Source organism: Crocodylus siamensis, chromosome 11 (genome assembly GCF_052110815.1).
Source record: "Crocodylus siamensis isolate JL-2025a chromosome 11, ASM5211081v1, whole genome shotgun sequence".
Classification (NCBI taxonomy): Eukaryota; Metazoa; Chordata; order Crocodylia; family Crocodylidae; genus Crocodylus; species Crocodylus siamensis.
This window is the reverse complement of record NC_143405.1, coordinates 22,030,225-22,046,103: the sequence shown is the minus strand read 5'-3', so window position 1 is coordinate 22,046,103 and position 15,879 is coordinate 22,030,225. Positions and strand designations below refer to the sequence as shown.

At 41.3% G+C, this 15,879-nt stretch overlaps 1 protein-coding gene across 10 annotated transcripts in view; it reads left to right on the top strand.

Moving 5' to 3' along the window:
• Positions 1-15,879, top strand: part of DOCK3 (dedicator of cytokinesis 3) — a 632,225-nt gene that overhangs the window by 450,997 nt on the left and 165,349 nt on the right. For all 10 annotated transcript variants that reach the window (XM_090021446.1, XM_090021452.1, XM_090021451.1 and 7 more), the window contains exon 13: positions 15,496-15,584. In XM_090021446.1, the coding sequence (XP_089877572.1) occupies positions 15,496-15,584 (89 nt within the window). The remainder of the gene's footprint in view (positions 1-15,495; positions 15,585-15,879) is intronic.

Genomic DNA, 15,879 nt, shown 5'->3' with positions numbered 1-15,879 from the left:
TCCATTCAATTCCAAATACATAGACAAAATACAGACTTCAGTTACTATGTTGAAGTAGCAAGCATTCTGTAGCCTGTGTGTACCAGTCTTGTTTCAAACTGTTATTGCTAGACTGACTCTCTACAGGAACCTGAGAGAAAACAGTTGGCAAGAAGTGAATTTGCCCCACTACACTGTCTCATTTTATTCTTTTTACATTTCCTTCTGTCTTGCTAGAATTCTAAGATGTATTTTGTGAAAATAAAATTATTTGGTGAAGCTTCTTCATTTAATTTATTAAACAGAGGATTTTCTTATTTTAACCATTGCATGGTAAGTATGATTCCTTTCCTGTTCTGCTGTATATCAGACTCAAGAGAGTTCACTGGCACCACTTTTTTCAGTCAGTGGACATAGAAGACGGCACAGAACCTTTACTACTACAAAAGGTCTAGATCCTTGTGATCTCAATTGTTCTGTCTCCTGAAATGGACTCATCCTCAGCATCAGGGCTAAGTACAGACAGTCAAAGAGCCTGAGGCTGAATCGATTCAATCTTCGCAGATTAGTCTAAATTGCATAGATTAAACCGATAAGCAAGTGAACACACGTTCGCTTTTTGATTCCAGAAGTGTAGCCACATGCCTGCAGTGGCCCAGGTCAGAAGCCAGGGAGCACTAGAGGATACTTCTCTGCTCTGTTGGAGTAGACAACTTGAGTCAAGGCTAGCTCTCCCACCCAACAAGATGGGGTTTACAAGGGAGGTGCAAAGCATTCTAGGATGCTGGGGGACTGAGAGTCAACTTGAATCTGGAGAGGATCAGGGATAGAAGTTCAATAAACTAATTTAACCTAAATCAGTTAAGTCTGATACTACATCTATCTAAGTTTACTGTAACCTGGTTAAGGCCACTTCGAAAGCAGTTTGCGCGCACTGAAGTTGTTATAGATTTGAACTGGTTGCTTACACTGGGTTATGTGTAATTTCTGTTTGTAGCCTAGGAAGATATCTAGGTTCTTATCTAGGTCATGCTACTATTTCTGTATTTGCTGATCTCTCTGTTCTACCTCAAGCTGGACACAGCATTATTTCTTATACATCTGGCATCTGTGTCTGGAAGATACTAGAGCCTTCTGTTTTCACTTGAGAAGACAGAATCTAGCACATACACCAGGGGTAGGCAACCCCCAGCACATGTGCCAGAGTGTGACACACACAGACATTTTGCTTGGCATGCATGCTTTGGGGAAGGGGCCAGAGCTGCACTGCCACAACAAGCATCTGGCCTTTTGCAGCTCCCCCACCATCTGCCCCTGGCATGCCAACATCTTACAAATTGAAGTTGTGGGGATTTTTGGCACTCTGGCCAAAAACATTGCCAGCCCCTGACATACACAGTCACTAGTCATCAAAACAATCTACAGTATTTCTGTAGCTCGGGGATACCTTACTGCTCTAGTTTCTAGCAGACTTCAGCAAAATTTTACCTGAGCACTTTTTATTGTAGTTATTTGCTTCATATGTTTAAATCTCTCTTGAAAGACTGAAAGTTAACAGTCTTTCTTGTACTGTTTTTTCCTGTCATTAAAAATTTTATTGTGTTTCTAAGGCTATGTTTATAAAGTGATTGGGCCTATTGTGTGTCTCAGCATTATTGCTGATGTTGGTGTAGCTCTAGGAGTCATGTATCAATTACTATCTCATAAAAATCTCACATGTTTTGTATGATTTTTAATTGGCAATTTTGTGTACTTTTGGTTACCTGTTAAGATGGCATTTGAAGTACTAGCTTGAGGCAGCTGGTATAATGCGTTCCAGGAACTGTGCAAACTTCCACATGCAGCTCTGTCAATATATATTAATTCTAGCCAGCAAATCCTTCTTCTGTCCCTGTCTAGGACCTAGCTGACCTTGACACTTTTACTTACAGAACTAGTAAGGATTTGAATACACAGTTGCTCTTGTAAGATAAAACAGTAATGCAGAAGTCACTTTTGTCACACAGGTCATTTTGCTTCCTCTGCAAAGGGTATTTTATGATTTTTTTTGTTTGTAATTTCTCTGGGATGCAGTAATAGATTTTTAGATTCACAAAGAAGCCACTTTAAATCTGCCAAGTCTAACCTTGTTGTTCCCATTTTAGGTCTTTGCAATCAATAGCAGCATATAAATTGTGGTTAGGATGTTCAAAATGACTTTAGAGAACATGCTCTTTCTAGTTTCAATTGAACTTATTCTCCTAAATCACTTATGGGCCTGTGAAAAACCTTCCCTGTCATTTAAATCAGTTAGCTGCCACTACTTCCCTGCTTCCAAACGTTTGCACCCGGGGAGAGCCCCATGGGTTGTATAGCATGGGTCTGTGGGCTAGTGGTTGAGCACTCCTGCCCTAATCAAATATCATTTTTGAAATTGGCCAACAGAAGGTGTTTCAGAGAGAAATTAATGTCCTTGCTGTAGAATTATTAAATAACCTCCCTATGCATTCTTCTTAACCCTTTCAGTTTGTGGTTGGAAACATGAGTCTTTAGATCCCTGATGTTTTACATTTTATTCCACTTAAGTAACTTGAAGCATGTCATTATTGGGCGGGGGGGTTCTCACTACACTTTTTAAATGTCATTTTTGTTCTATGGAGTCTGAACTGCTGTAAGCTGGAAGACAGAATCAGGAATAAAAAGTATAGGATCTGTGATGCTATACCCAGCAATCCAATTTTTTCCATTTTGATTTTTCTCAGAAAACAAGATCATTTTTGTAGTGGTATTTTGGTGATCATTATACTTCACTTAAAGGATCAAGTATTGCAGTTGTTTTGTAGAGCAAAAATAATGAAGCATCTTCAGTATTAAAATACTTCAGAATATTTTATGCTTAGTTATAGCATATCGTTGTAAGCAGAAACATAGCTTGTGATATTGTGCAATGAGTAAATCAGTGGTCCTTTTACACACTGTTTGGAAAAATAAAAGAGCATTAGTAGATTTTTTTGTTTAAATCAAGTTTTTTAGTTAAACTTCATGACTTCTTTGATTTTCCTAACCTCCTTTTTTATCTTTGTTTCTGAAGGTACAAAACAGGTATGTCAAGAGACATAAGGGTTTTCTTAATTTGCAAATGCAGTGTTTCTCATCCCTACTCCCATTCTTAGGGGAATACTATATGTAGCAAAATAGTATATAAAATGTATCTGCATTTCCATTGGGAAGAAAAACTATGGTATTAAATCTTAGAGCTTGTCTACATGCAAAGTTATACTTTAGTTTTATCTAAGGAATAATTTTAAAGTGATTTAGTTACATCAGTCCAAAAATCTGTGTGGCAACTTTTATTTGAATTTAGCTTGATTTAGTAAGGAGAAATTTTAACTAAAGTGAAATAAACCTAAATTAAACTGAAATACAAGTGTCCATGCAGGCTCTTCTGTGAATGTAAATACATCAGTTTTAGAAAATGAATCTAAATTTGCTTGTGGACAAGATTATTAAACAAGTCTCAGCTCCTGCCCAAATGGCAGTTTTCCAGTTGTGTAACTGGCATTTTTTACACTTACAATGTGTGGTTCTGTTCCCTGTTCATGCAGTATGGACATATTGGCATCCACTTGGCTAACGAGTATACTCATTAAGGCTGTGGCTGGCCAGGAATGCACGTGCCCACATAGCCACCTACAATGGGCATGCCTAATCACAGAATTCTGTGGGGAAAAAAAACCTGTGTGTAACAAAGGCACCTACTTGTGGCCAGTCACCATACTGGCCCACCACTTTGTCTAGGGCAGTCTGCCCTGTCTCACCTGCCACAGCTTGCTGGGATACCTGTTGTAACAAGCAATAGGCTGCCCATTTAATAACTCAGTGCCAGGGGGTTTACACACAACTCTGACTTTCCTTTACTGTGTCCTATGCCTCACAGATGGCATCATATGTTGATTACAGCACCAGCTCAGGGCCAGGCTAAACTCATGCCTCTCATTGAGCCTCTAGCATTCTCTCTTTCATGCTGCCCCCTCTTATAGGGCCTCATTCACTCTGCTTCTCACTAGGCCACTCTCAAATCTGCCCTACTCCATGACTACGCAACCTTCAGGCTTTGCTACTCTCCAGCCAATCCAGACACAGCCCTTCAGGCACCACCGTGCACCCTACTCTATGTGGCCACCAGCCTAATGCCTCACACTGGGTTGAAGTCAGCCACTAGCTCCTTTCCGAGCCACATACTTCTGCCCCCCTTGCTGGAGTCTCAGGGCCTTATGCCCCCCTGGGCTCAGGTGCCTCTCCCTAGGCATGCCTGGCCCCAGTGTCTGCACTATGACCTGCTGGGTAATGGGGGCTGGGATTATAAGGCACCCCCATCGCCTTACCCTGGGGAGGCAACTGGCCTGGCATTTCTGGAGAGTTACCCTGCCACAGGCAGCCCTACCAGGCCATCCTTCCCCAGCAGGGTGCAGTTTTCAGTCATGCCCAGGACCAGGGGCCTCCTGCCATCCCCATAGCTCCTGTCCTTGCCTCTGAGGTGTTCCTGAGCTGCCAGCCCAGTGCTGTCTATCTGGTTGCCAGCAGCACACTGCTGCTTCAGCCCTGAGAGCCTGGAGGCTGCTTAGCTCCCTCCTCCAATCCCAGGAATCTCCTGCAGTCATGTGACTGCCTTATTACCCAGGCACACACCTGCCGGCTGCCCTGATGTCTGATCTATCCATTCAAGTGACAGGCACCCAAAGGTGCTCTATGACTAGTGGGTTTTAGACAAGGACACCACCACAGCAAGGGAGTCATCCTTTGTTTAGCCTCAGTAGTTGAGTGGCAGAGGCACAACACTGTATCTTTTGCTCCTGGTTTGGCTGGAGGTTGCAACTTTAGCCTGTCACAATGTAGGGTTGCCATAGCTTGAGTCAAGACAAGCATCTTTACAGGGAGAAGATAGGAAATCTCAGTGAGATTGAAAATTTAGCAGAGGCTGAAGCAGGTATAAGACATTTAAACAGGGATTTTTACTGATGTGCTTGAGAGATCATTCATACAAAAATCAATTTATTTTACCACTCTCACAGAGCTTGTCTTGTTATTGAAGATTTGTGTCTGAGTAAGATTTTTCCTCTCACAATCCAACTTTTTCTGTTTCTTAATTCTGCAGTCATGTTATAATCTTGCAAAGAGGATAGAGTGGCACAGCTTACAGTTATAAGCTCATTATATAAAAGTATGACAAGGTTTATTTGTATTAATAAATCGTTTTTAATAATGTATCTGTTCAACTTTTAAATTATATGTGCACTGCATTTCTTCTTTCACTTCTTCTCATGTCCTATATTTTTATATTTCAAGTGGAATTTTTACCTTTGTTTCCTGTTTCACCTCATGGTCTTTGGTTTTATTTTCCATCTCCCTTAAGCTGATCTCAATTTTTTTCTCTTATTCCTTCTTTCAAGTTTCTTTTCTGTCCCCTGTTCCACAACACTGTTTCTGTCTTTTCTTCTCATATGACAGAGAACCTTTCAACTATAAAATCCCTTTCTCTCTCTACAAGCATACTGTGTGACTGCTTTTCCCTTTCAAAATTCCTTTGTTACTATTTGCTCAGCTGGGTAGACTCTTCATTGTACCTCTGCCACATTGTGTTTGACATCCAAGTCTGATGTAGTTTATCAAACATTCAAAAATGCAAATTCACCATGGAACCAACCAACCTAAATAGAGATATGGGTTGCTGGGGAGGAATTACTTATTTAAATAGAAACGTCTTTGATTACAAGTGAGATATCCAAGAGAAATGGTGGAAAACTTATTAATGATAGATTTCTACCATTAATTCTGAATGTTCTGATTGAAAATTCTGATTTTCAATTTTAGAGGGTTAAAATTAGGCATCTAGGACCAGATCTTTAGATGTGTCCAGGAAGACATGGCAACTTAAAAAGACAAAGGCCTTATCTACACATTACACTTAAGGTGTGATTAAGTAGTTAATCACACCTTAAGTGGTCACTAGGCCACACATTCAGTAAACTAATGGTGCGATAAAAAGAAGAATAAGCTACAGTGTTATTCCATAATACTGTGTAATAACTTTTTAGGTGTCTCCTATCATGCCCTTAATTAAGCCCCTGTGACTGGTAGTCCTGTCAGCTGATCAGAGCTCCTAGCTAGGGGGATCCAGGTAGACCCCCAACTGAAAGGGTTCTCAGTTGATGTGATCTCCCAGCCATGGGGGTAGTCCATACACCCATGGAGGCCATAGTTGAGGCAATGTCCCAACTATGAAGGTGGACCATGCACCCCCGTAGCCCTGAGACCACAGCTGAGGTGGTACCTAGCAACAGGGGTGCACCGTGCAGCCATCACATCAGCTGTAGTGTCGCAGCCACAGGGATGCATGAGGTACTCCTTCAGCTGGGATACTTTGTCAGCTGTGGCCTCCATGCTGCCCACAGCTGGGAGCCTGGATCAGCTGAGGTAGCTCCTAGGGTGTGCTCTTGCTTCTTGCCAGTACAGGGGGGAGCATGCAATTGGGCTCTCCCCCTGTACTGGGAATAAGGTATGATGGGATCTGATTCGGGATCCTACAGTCATGCCTCCTGACAAATACATGTGGCATGGCAGGTGGTGCAATTATGTGGATTGTGCATTAGATCCCATAGAGATGACGTTAAGTTGGGGTGGGCAGTTATTTGGGCTGGAGGACCACTTAAGTTTTGGGGAGCTTTTGAGGGTTGCATGCGCTCGCTCGCACACACACACACAAATACATGCACATGCAGACACATGTATGAGCTCCCCAAAGCTCCTGCACCCCTTCCCCTATCCCTAGTTCCTGACACACAGCTGGGCTGGGCCAGTGCTGTGCTGTGTTCCTATACACTGCTTTGAGCCATGTAGGTACAGCTGAAACAGCTCCTGCCAGACCTGGCCGTATGCCAGGGACTCAGGCTTGGGCAGGACCCACACTATGGTCAGGCAGGAACTGTGCCAGGGTCAGGCAGGAGCCAGCCGCTCCAGCTGTGCCTGCAGTGGTGCATGGAAACACAGTGTAGAACTTTGTTAATGGTGCCCATGCTCCTATCAGACCCCAGCCTAGCCTGGGGTGGCCCGGATAACCCACAGATCCTGGCCCTCTTCCCCCTTCACTCCCTCCCATTCCATTAGCAAGAACCATATCTGAGCTTGAACTCTCACTGGGGGCCAGGCTTTTTGGTCTGTGAATGGCTGCAGGATCAGAGCTGCATGCAGACAGTCTTGCCAAGCAAAAGCCCAGCCAGCTGCTCAGCACCTCCCTGCCTTGGACCATACACTGGGAACTGCGGGGCAAGGCAGACGAGGTCACCTGGCTGCTGGAGCTGGAGCTACTGCTACAGCTGGCTACAGCACAGGAAAGAGATGGGTGAGAAGCACCAAAAGCCAGGGCAGCCATGGGCCAGATACAGTTCTCCAGAGGAGTAGCTGTAACCCAAATAGAATCGTTTGGCAGGACACACTGGTCTGCAGGCCATATTTTGCCCACCCGTGCTTTACATCATCTTTTTATTTCCTTAATTTGAAATCAACTATTTCCCAAGCTGGTCTGGCATTACTGGGTAAAAAAAGGACTTCGGATTTTTTCCAGGGGAAGGTCTTTCATCTTGGGATCCTACAGATATGCAACCCCTTTGATCCACTTTAAATACCTGTGAAATATCCAAAATAATAATTTTTCTTCCCTTAGCCTCTCCTTATAAGTCATGTGCCCATCCCCATAACTGTTTTCATTGCCCTCTGCTGGACTCTTTCCAAGTTGTCCACATCCTTCTTGTAGTAGGGGGTCCAAAACTAGACACAGTACTCCAGATGTGGCCTCACCAGTGCTGAAATAGAGGGGAAGAATCATCTCCCTTAATCTGCTGCCAACTCTTCTACTAATGCAGGCCAGTATGCTGTTAGCCTTCTTGGCAACAAAGACACACTGGCTCACATTCAGCTTACTGTCCAGTGTAACTCCCAGGTCCTTTTCTGCACAGCTGCTGCTTAGCCAGTTGGTCCCCAGCTTGTACCTGTGTCTGGGATTGTTTCATACTAAGCTGAGGACTTTGTACTTGTCCTAACTGAACCTCATGAGATTTCTTTTAATCCATTCATTCAATTTGTCTAGATCTCTCTGAATCCACCCCAGCTTGGTGTCATCTGCAAACTTGCTGAAGGTGCATCTTATCCCATCTTCCAGGTCATTGATGAAATTATTGGACAAAACTGGCCTTAGGACCAACCCCTGGGATAGGGGCAATGTTTAGGGGGTACGCACTGCCAGTGGTGCCTGTGGGTGGTTGCCAACCCCTGGTCGGCGCTCGCCACCCTCTGCCACCGACAGCACCGGCAGAGTCTGTGGGAGCTCCACACTTACTGCCACCATGCTCTTGCTGCAGCTGTGCCCCACCAGCCACTGGGGGCATGCACCATTCATGCCCTGGGGCATGCCGCAAGTCAAGGTATATCATGTCCACTTCTTTCCCCATATCCACAGAGCCAGTCATCTCATCATAGAAGACAGCCAGGTTGATCAGACATGACTCGCCCTTGGCAAATCCATGATGACTGTTCCTATTCACCTTCTTCTGATTCATTGAGGATGGTCTCCGTGATTTTTCCAGGGACTGAGATGAAGCAGACTGGTCTGTAGTTCCCTGGATCCTCCCTTTCCATTTTCTTAAATATGGGAACTATATTTGCCCTTTTCTAATTATCTGGGACCTCTCCCAGTCACCATGAGTTTTCAAAGTTGGTGGCCAGCAGCTCTGCAATCACGTTCACCAACTCCCTCGGCACCTTTGGTGCTCCTTCAGACGCATCGCATCTGACTCTGCAGACTTGTACATGTCAATCTTTTCTAAATAGTCCCTAATCTGTTCTTTTGCCACTGTTGGCTAATCACCTCCTCTGCAAACTATGCTGCCATGTGCAACAGTCTGGGAGCTGACCTTGCCTGTGAAGACTGAGGTGAAAAAAGGCATTGAGTACTTCAGCCTTTTCTGCATCCTCTGTTGCTAGGTTGCCTCCCCCATTTACTAAAGGACCGACACTTTCCCTGATCCTCTTGTTGTTAACCTACTTGTAGAAATCCTTCTTGTTACCCTTCGTGTCCCTTGCTAGCTGCAATTCCAATTGCACTTTGCCCTTCCTGATTTCATCCCTTTGTGCCCAAGCAGTATTCTTATACTCCTCCCTAGTTGTTTGTCCCATGCCTGGTTTGATGAGAGTGAAAGCCTGGGACAATGTAAAGTCTGTTTTTATCCATTGAGAATAAGATGAGACTTTGCTTTAGTTTGCTTCTGTTGCCCTGTTACAGTTTATCGGGGCATAAGAATACCCCAGCCATATCCCCAGTGACAATCTGAGAGAGGAGGGATGATGCAGGATGTGCTACACTGATTCTGTACCACCACTAAAAGCTTTGCTAGCATGGAAGTTGTAAGAAAATAGAATAAAATTGCAGAATAAGATAAGTTAACTGATTACTGTCTGTAAAATTAGCAGCAGACAGCAAATAAAGAGTAGAGATAAGAAGCAGGTATTATTTAGACACGTTAAGTTTATGAAGACAGTATTGCAAGGAATGAAGATAAGGAAAAGAATCTCTCTGAAAAAGAAGCATAATACAGGATGCAGTAAATGCAAATAACTTGCTGGTGATTGTGTGCTGTGTGTTAAAATCATCTGTATAATGTGTACCTGATTCAGTGAAAGGACACAAAATTTTGGTAAATAAATGAAGAGGCATAACTTTAAGATGATAGCCATATTCCTGTATTAAATAAACAATAAATTCTAAATGTTGTCTGAGAACCTATTCACTCACAGGGAACATCTTATTGAGAACAGAGGGGTGCAAAAAGTCAAATTAATTGAATTTTTATGTTAGAAATTATAAAGGGAGATCAGCTAGATTTGACATGGATATTTTAGGACAAAGTACCTCAAAAATAAGTACAAAATCTTGATTTTAAAGGAATGGATTGATGCCACTAAACTCAGATAAATACTGTTTCAAAACAAGAGATCAGTGAATGAAATTAAGGAGCATAAGCAATTTTGGCAAGATCTTTTTTCACAAAGAATGGCTGACATATGGAAAAAGATGACAAATTCACAAAAATCAGTCCAAGGGGAAACTGAACACACTTAGAAATCTATATGATGCAGTATTATAATACTATTCAGTTTATCAAGTTAAAAAGATGAGAGAATTTGAGGTTGATTTGAAGTTCCAAGGTTTACCAGCACAAACAGCTATTTTTGTTCAATTAAAAGAAAAAAAAAATACTGAACTGTCCTTTGGAAGCACATTTTTGCTAGAAATAGACAGCCAGAATGAGGTGGATCTGCTTCACTGGGTAAAAAGTACATCGCTGTTTGTCCTGCTCGTGCTGGTGTGGGACAAGGAGCAATGTAATCTCCCGACTTTTCCCACTCAACTATACCTGTGCTCTGGGTCTGGCTGAGCAGAGAAGCACATTTTCCCGCTCAGCCAGACCAGAGCACAAGTTTGGTTGAACAGGGGGAAAGTGCCACACAAGTAATGGATGTCTACCATAATAAAGCAGCAGAGTCTGTTACCACCTTTTGTTGTGCCACTGATTTTTCCTTTCACGTAGCACAACAAAGGATATCCACATCTCTGCGCTCAAAAAACGTTTCTTGCTCATCATGCACCATTCTTAATGCAATGTACATGTCATATGAAATTTGCTGACAAACTGAATTTACAAATACAGGGTCACGTACTACCATGAGAAGCATATATGTGTACATCAGGTAACAAAGCTAACCCAGGCAGAGAGGTAAAAAGATCAAAGAATATATTATTTGTTTCTTCTTCAAAAAGGACCACATCAGCTTTATAAATCAAATTCCTCCAGCCTTACAAGTGTGGACTGTAATGCCTATTCCCTGCACTTCCTGTAGCCTAGTTTCCGCAGAAGTCCTCCTTAGGTGTGAGAGAGTTCCTTCTCTTTGCCTGTTAGAATCAGGTGAGACAGTCAACATACATGTTAGCTGTTATGGGGAAGGATAATGACTTACATGCAACCTTGCCTCAATCTAGATCTTTCTAATTTTAGCTGAAAACAGTAATCTAGAGATCAAATGGGTCCACACCCCATTACTAAATACTTGACATGCAATTCTCCATGGACCTGAGTCTGGGAAATTTAAATTTTACTCTAAAATTCTGCCTTTTTTCTTTCTCCCTTTTATATGGCATGTTTGTTGTATAACAAGCTATTCCTTGTTGGTTACATAGCTTTATCAAATATATAATTCAGTATTTTCTTAGGGACTGTCAGTTTGTTTGCTAGAGCAGAGCTTGCAGTATCTCATTATACTTGACATGGCATAGGTTTCTAATGTGGAAGTTCTAGAAAATGACCTTACAGTTTCTAGGTAACCTGTCACTCTTTATGTCATCCAGTGTTCCATTTCCACGAATATAACAGCTAAAAAATCGTTGATGTTTTTGTCTATTTTGACAGTAGCTGATTTTACTCCAGTTTTAATTTTGCCAACATTATATACCCTTTAAAAACAAAGTAGCAGTAATTAACATGCTTCGAACAAACAAAAAATGCATTTGCAAGGAATGCCTCAGGGTAAGTTGTTTTTATCTTCCTAAAGTTTTGTATCTCTCTAGTAGTTGAAAACTACAGTCTGTAAAGGTGAGAAATGAGGAAAGCTAGTAGAGCAGAAGTTTATTATTTTATCATAGCCAACACTTCATCAAGACAATGAGGAATCATTGTTGCTGTTAAAGAAAAAAAGTGGCTTTATGTGCATCCTAACAGATTTTGCAGTGGTGTTCTATTCAAAATTATCTCACAGTTGGTTTACATACAGTTTTTGTACCAGTATTGAAGTGGTTTTACTCAAAGGGTTATACAAATATAGTCTCTAATTTGGATGAAGGTGCTTTATTTGAATATGTCATGTTCCTTTTCTCATGTGGGAGTTACCTTTGCCTTTGTGTGCACCTTTAGGGTCTTGTTACACATTACACTTGAGACTTGTTAAAATGCTAGTCTCCGAGCCTTCAAGCGGTAAAGCACGTGTTAAGTGCCATCATAATGTAGCAAAGTTAAGACTTTTCTGGCAAAGCGTACCTCCAGATCATATTACCTAATACATGTTGATGTCTGTCCACTCAGTGTCATAATACTATCAGGACACTCTGGTGCAGTGTGGAGGCTGGGGTGGACAAACAGCTGTTTGTCAGTTCCAGTCCCATAGCACACTGCCGTACGCTGCAGTTTTCAGTGGCTCTGGTACTTTGGATATGTTTTATTTAGATCAGTGTTGCTCAAATGTTGGGCCCCACAAGCTAGAAGAGGGATGCAGGGCTGGTCTGTTAGGCTTCAGCTGCCCCCTGTGCACCAGAGTCAGGCCTCATGCAACCGCCTCGTGGTGGAATCAGGTTCTATGCTGCCTTCACCCAGCCCTGCATACTGAGATCAGGCCCTGTGTCATCCCAAAATGGACTCCATTGAACTTGGATATTTTACTGTTAACTCATTTTTAATGGAAGTTTTGTTGGGTGGCTTAATTTTTGAAAAATAACAAGGGTCAATAGTGAAATAAAAGAAACATCAAAACATGCAGTGTGCAAGGTTGCAAAAGTCCCTGCTCCACACTCTGTCAGGTCATTAGAAAGTCTCTTATTTGTAAGGTCAGTTATATCTTCTCTCCCTGTGAAGATAAGGGTATGTATAAGCCTTACATTTAGAAAGACCTAACCCTGAGTCAGATTGACCAGGGTTCGGTTGGTCTAAATACCCACTTATGCGGGCATTTGCAGGGTTCAAATCAGCCGAAAAATGGCACATTCAGTCTAATTTAGTTCACATAGTTTAAGCCACCTACCCTTAGACCAGCCATAAAGATGGCATCCATAAATTACTCTTCTTATGCTTGCTTCATTAGGTTATAAAAAAGGCATAACAACATATCTGGTACCAGAACTTGTACATCTCTGTAATACTCACTGATGAGTCAAGAAATGACGTGTCAAGCCTTTGAGGGACTATAAACTGTGTCAAAACCTTCCATTGCCCATTTACTAATGCGATCTTCACAAAATGGATGGCATTAAAGTTAGACGGTATACTCCCTGGACTCTGATTAGTTAAAAGAGAGCATGCACTTTTTTCAGCAGCATAGTTGCTTCTTTTAAGAATTTTATGTTTTAAATTGGCTATTGTGTTTGCTTTTCTTGGTCATTAACCGTATTACAATGGTAGAAGCAAAGTACTGAGAGTGACTACCTCACTGAGTTGGATTTAATCACATCCTCTTCTTTCCCTCAGTCACCTCTGTAGTAACCTTAATTAAAACAGAGGTGCAGCACTACCAGTAAATTATCTTAACCCACTTGCCCAACAGAGATGTAAGAAAATATACCAGCCCCATTATCATCCAGGAGTAAAGGATTATAACATACATATACACAAAAAAAAAAACTCTGAAGCCATCTGGCAACTGAAGACAATTTTGCTACAGCAGGTCTTGCTAAAACATTTTTTTTCTGCTTTGCATAAAAATTTGTGAAATCCATTAAAAAGTGTTGTCAGCCTGGGTTATGTGTACCCCCAGGGGTACTTGGGAAGGCCCTATGGGGTACAGGCGGGGACAGAGCACTGCCACCCACCACTGCACACTGGTATAGCAAAGGAGCAGGGCCAGAGGGAAAGGGTGCAAGGGCAGTGGCGTCCCTGTGCAGGCTGGACAGGCACCACCCGGATGGCTGGACACAGAGGGGGAGGGAGGGAAAGAAGCTCAGAAGTGGCAGCTGCCACCACCACCCCACACTGCCACTGCTCTGCAACCGGCAGCATGCCACCACCACCACCTCCTCCCCATTCCTTGTTGTGCTGCCAGGGGTACACTTACTGAAAAAGGTTGAAAACCCCTGCACTAAAGCATAATTCTGTACTGGGTAGGTCTGCCTGGGCACAGGGTCTGGGGAAGAATTTTAAGGGGATGAAAAATCTCAAGTACCAGGGAACTTATATAAAATGTTATTAAATGACATGCAACTCAAAAACAACTTGTTATTATTACACACAAGAATTTTATTTTAGCGAAAGACCAAATCATTATATTGCTGTTACAGTCAACAAATAGGTATAGGGCTTTAATATCTGCACTGGACAGAACATAACAAAACAACTATAAAGGATAAAGGATGAGGGATAGAAAAGTAAATAGAAGTAATGAACTTGATTTTATAGTGAATTGCATCAGTTTTAAATATTGTTTTACTTGAGTGATTGCAGTAGAATCCATACATAATATAGTAAAGAATCCACCCTGCCTTTATTACAAACACATTTTGTTAATTGCTGTTCTAATTATTCATTATTAACCTTAATTTTTATGTTACATGATATAATTTGAGGGAACAAAAATTGAAGAGGAGGTCAGAAATGGAGGAGAGGATTGAAAAACAAAATTTAAAGTGTATAAAAACAGTCTGTGGAATAAGAGGGACAGAAAGTTCTACTCATCTTTATCCTGAGGATGTGTGCAATATTAAAATATGTGAAATGGCTAGCACAATGGTCAAGATGTATATTAGACAGTATTTCAGAACTAACCCTGTTCATTGTCATTGCTTTTACTACTAACTAGGTAAGAAATTAATCTGTATGGTTTATACTATTTATGATCAATACAGCTGGCTACCTTGGATGAATGTTGTTAAGAACCTTAATCTGCAGAATAAATTTCAGTGCTTCACCTAAACTGAAATCGACAGTTAATCTTTGATTTTTATCTGATCTTTCAGGCTGAGTTAGTAGTAGTGCTAATTACATCATTCAAATGGTTCTTTGACTTCTAAGTAGTAAGACTGCATGTGTATGTGAACTTAAATGAATAAATGATAGCAAGGAACCTCTCTCCTAGCAATAACATAAAATATGCACTTAACATTCTGTAAGTTTTTATGATCATTTGTTGTCAAAATTTCTTGGACTATTATTATATTTCAAAAAACTGTGCAATGTAATTAAGCATAAGTCTTGCTGCAAATAATTAAACTACTCAAGTTTCTCTTTTATTGCACCTTTAAATTATCTGGTTTTATATTTTGGGATGTAACTTGATTTGTTACCAAATTTGAAAGGATAACATATAGTTAATATTAGGTTTAAATTGATCTTTTTTCAAAATTGAGTTAAAAATGTATAAATTCCACCTCCCCTCCGCCTTCCCAGATCATAGTGTGTGAGATGAAACTTTTCCCAAAAAAATTCTTTCAATGACAGAAAAGGCACCACAGGCTCAGAAGTGCCCAGGATACGGAGATTAATATTTGGAGACATGTCTTGTTTCCCTTCTGGCTCAGTGTTGCAGTTCTGACTCTTAGAAAGGGAGTTGTAAGGGATTTCTCTTGGGCAGCACACCACATAACTTTTATTTCTTTTTGTCACTGCAGTCTTTCTTATTGTCAGATGACTCATAAAAGAACTGGTAATTTTAACTAGCTCCCTTTTCTTTTAGGTGCAACAATGAAAATGAATGGTACCAGATACATGAAAACATTATCCGCAAGTCCAGCACCAAATACACAGCACCCAGCTCAAACTATGGTAATTATTTTTATTTCTTTATTACTTGATTTCTTTATTTTGCTACAGTAACTGTTAAAGAGTTCTTAGATTAAACTAAGAATTTTATGTGACATGTTCCACATGATCTCCCGTCACACCTAGCCAAGTGCTCACTTTATTATTTGTGATGGATTTGGTACTTTTTCAGGTAAAACTTTATTGGGCTAGATCCTGTTTTCCTTAATTGGTATGTATGGAGCCATGTAACTGCAGTTTTGTGTAATTAGGCCCCTGACACATTATACTTAAGACTCAATTAACAGGTTAATTGTAC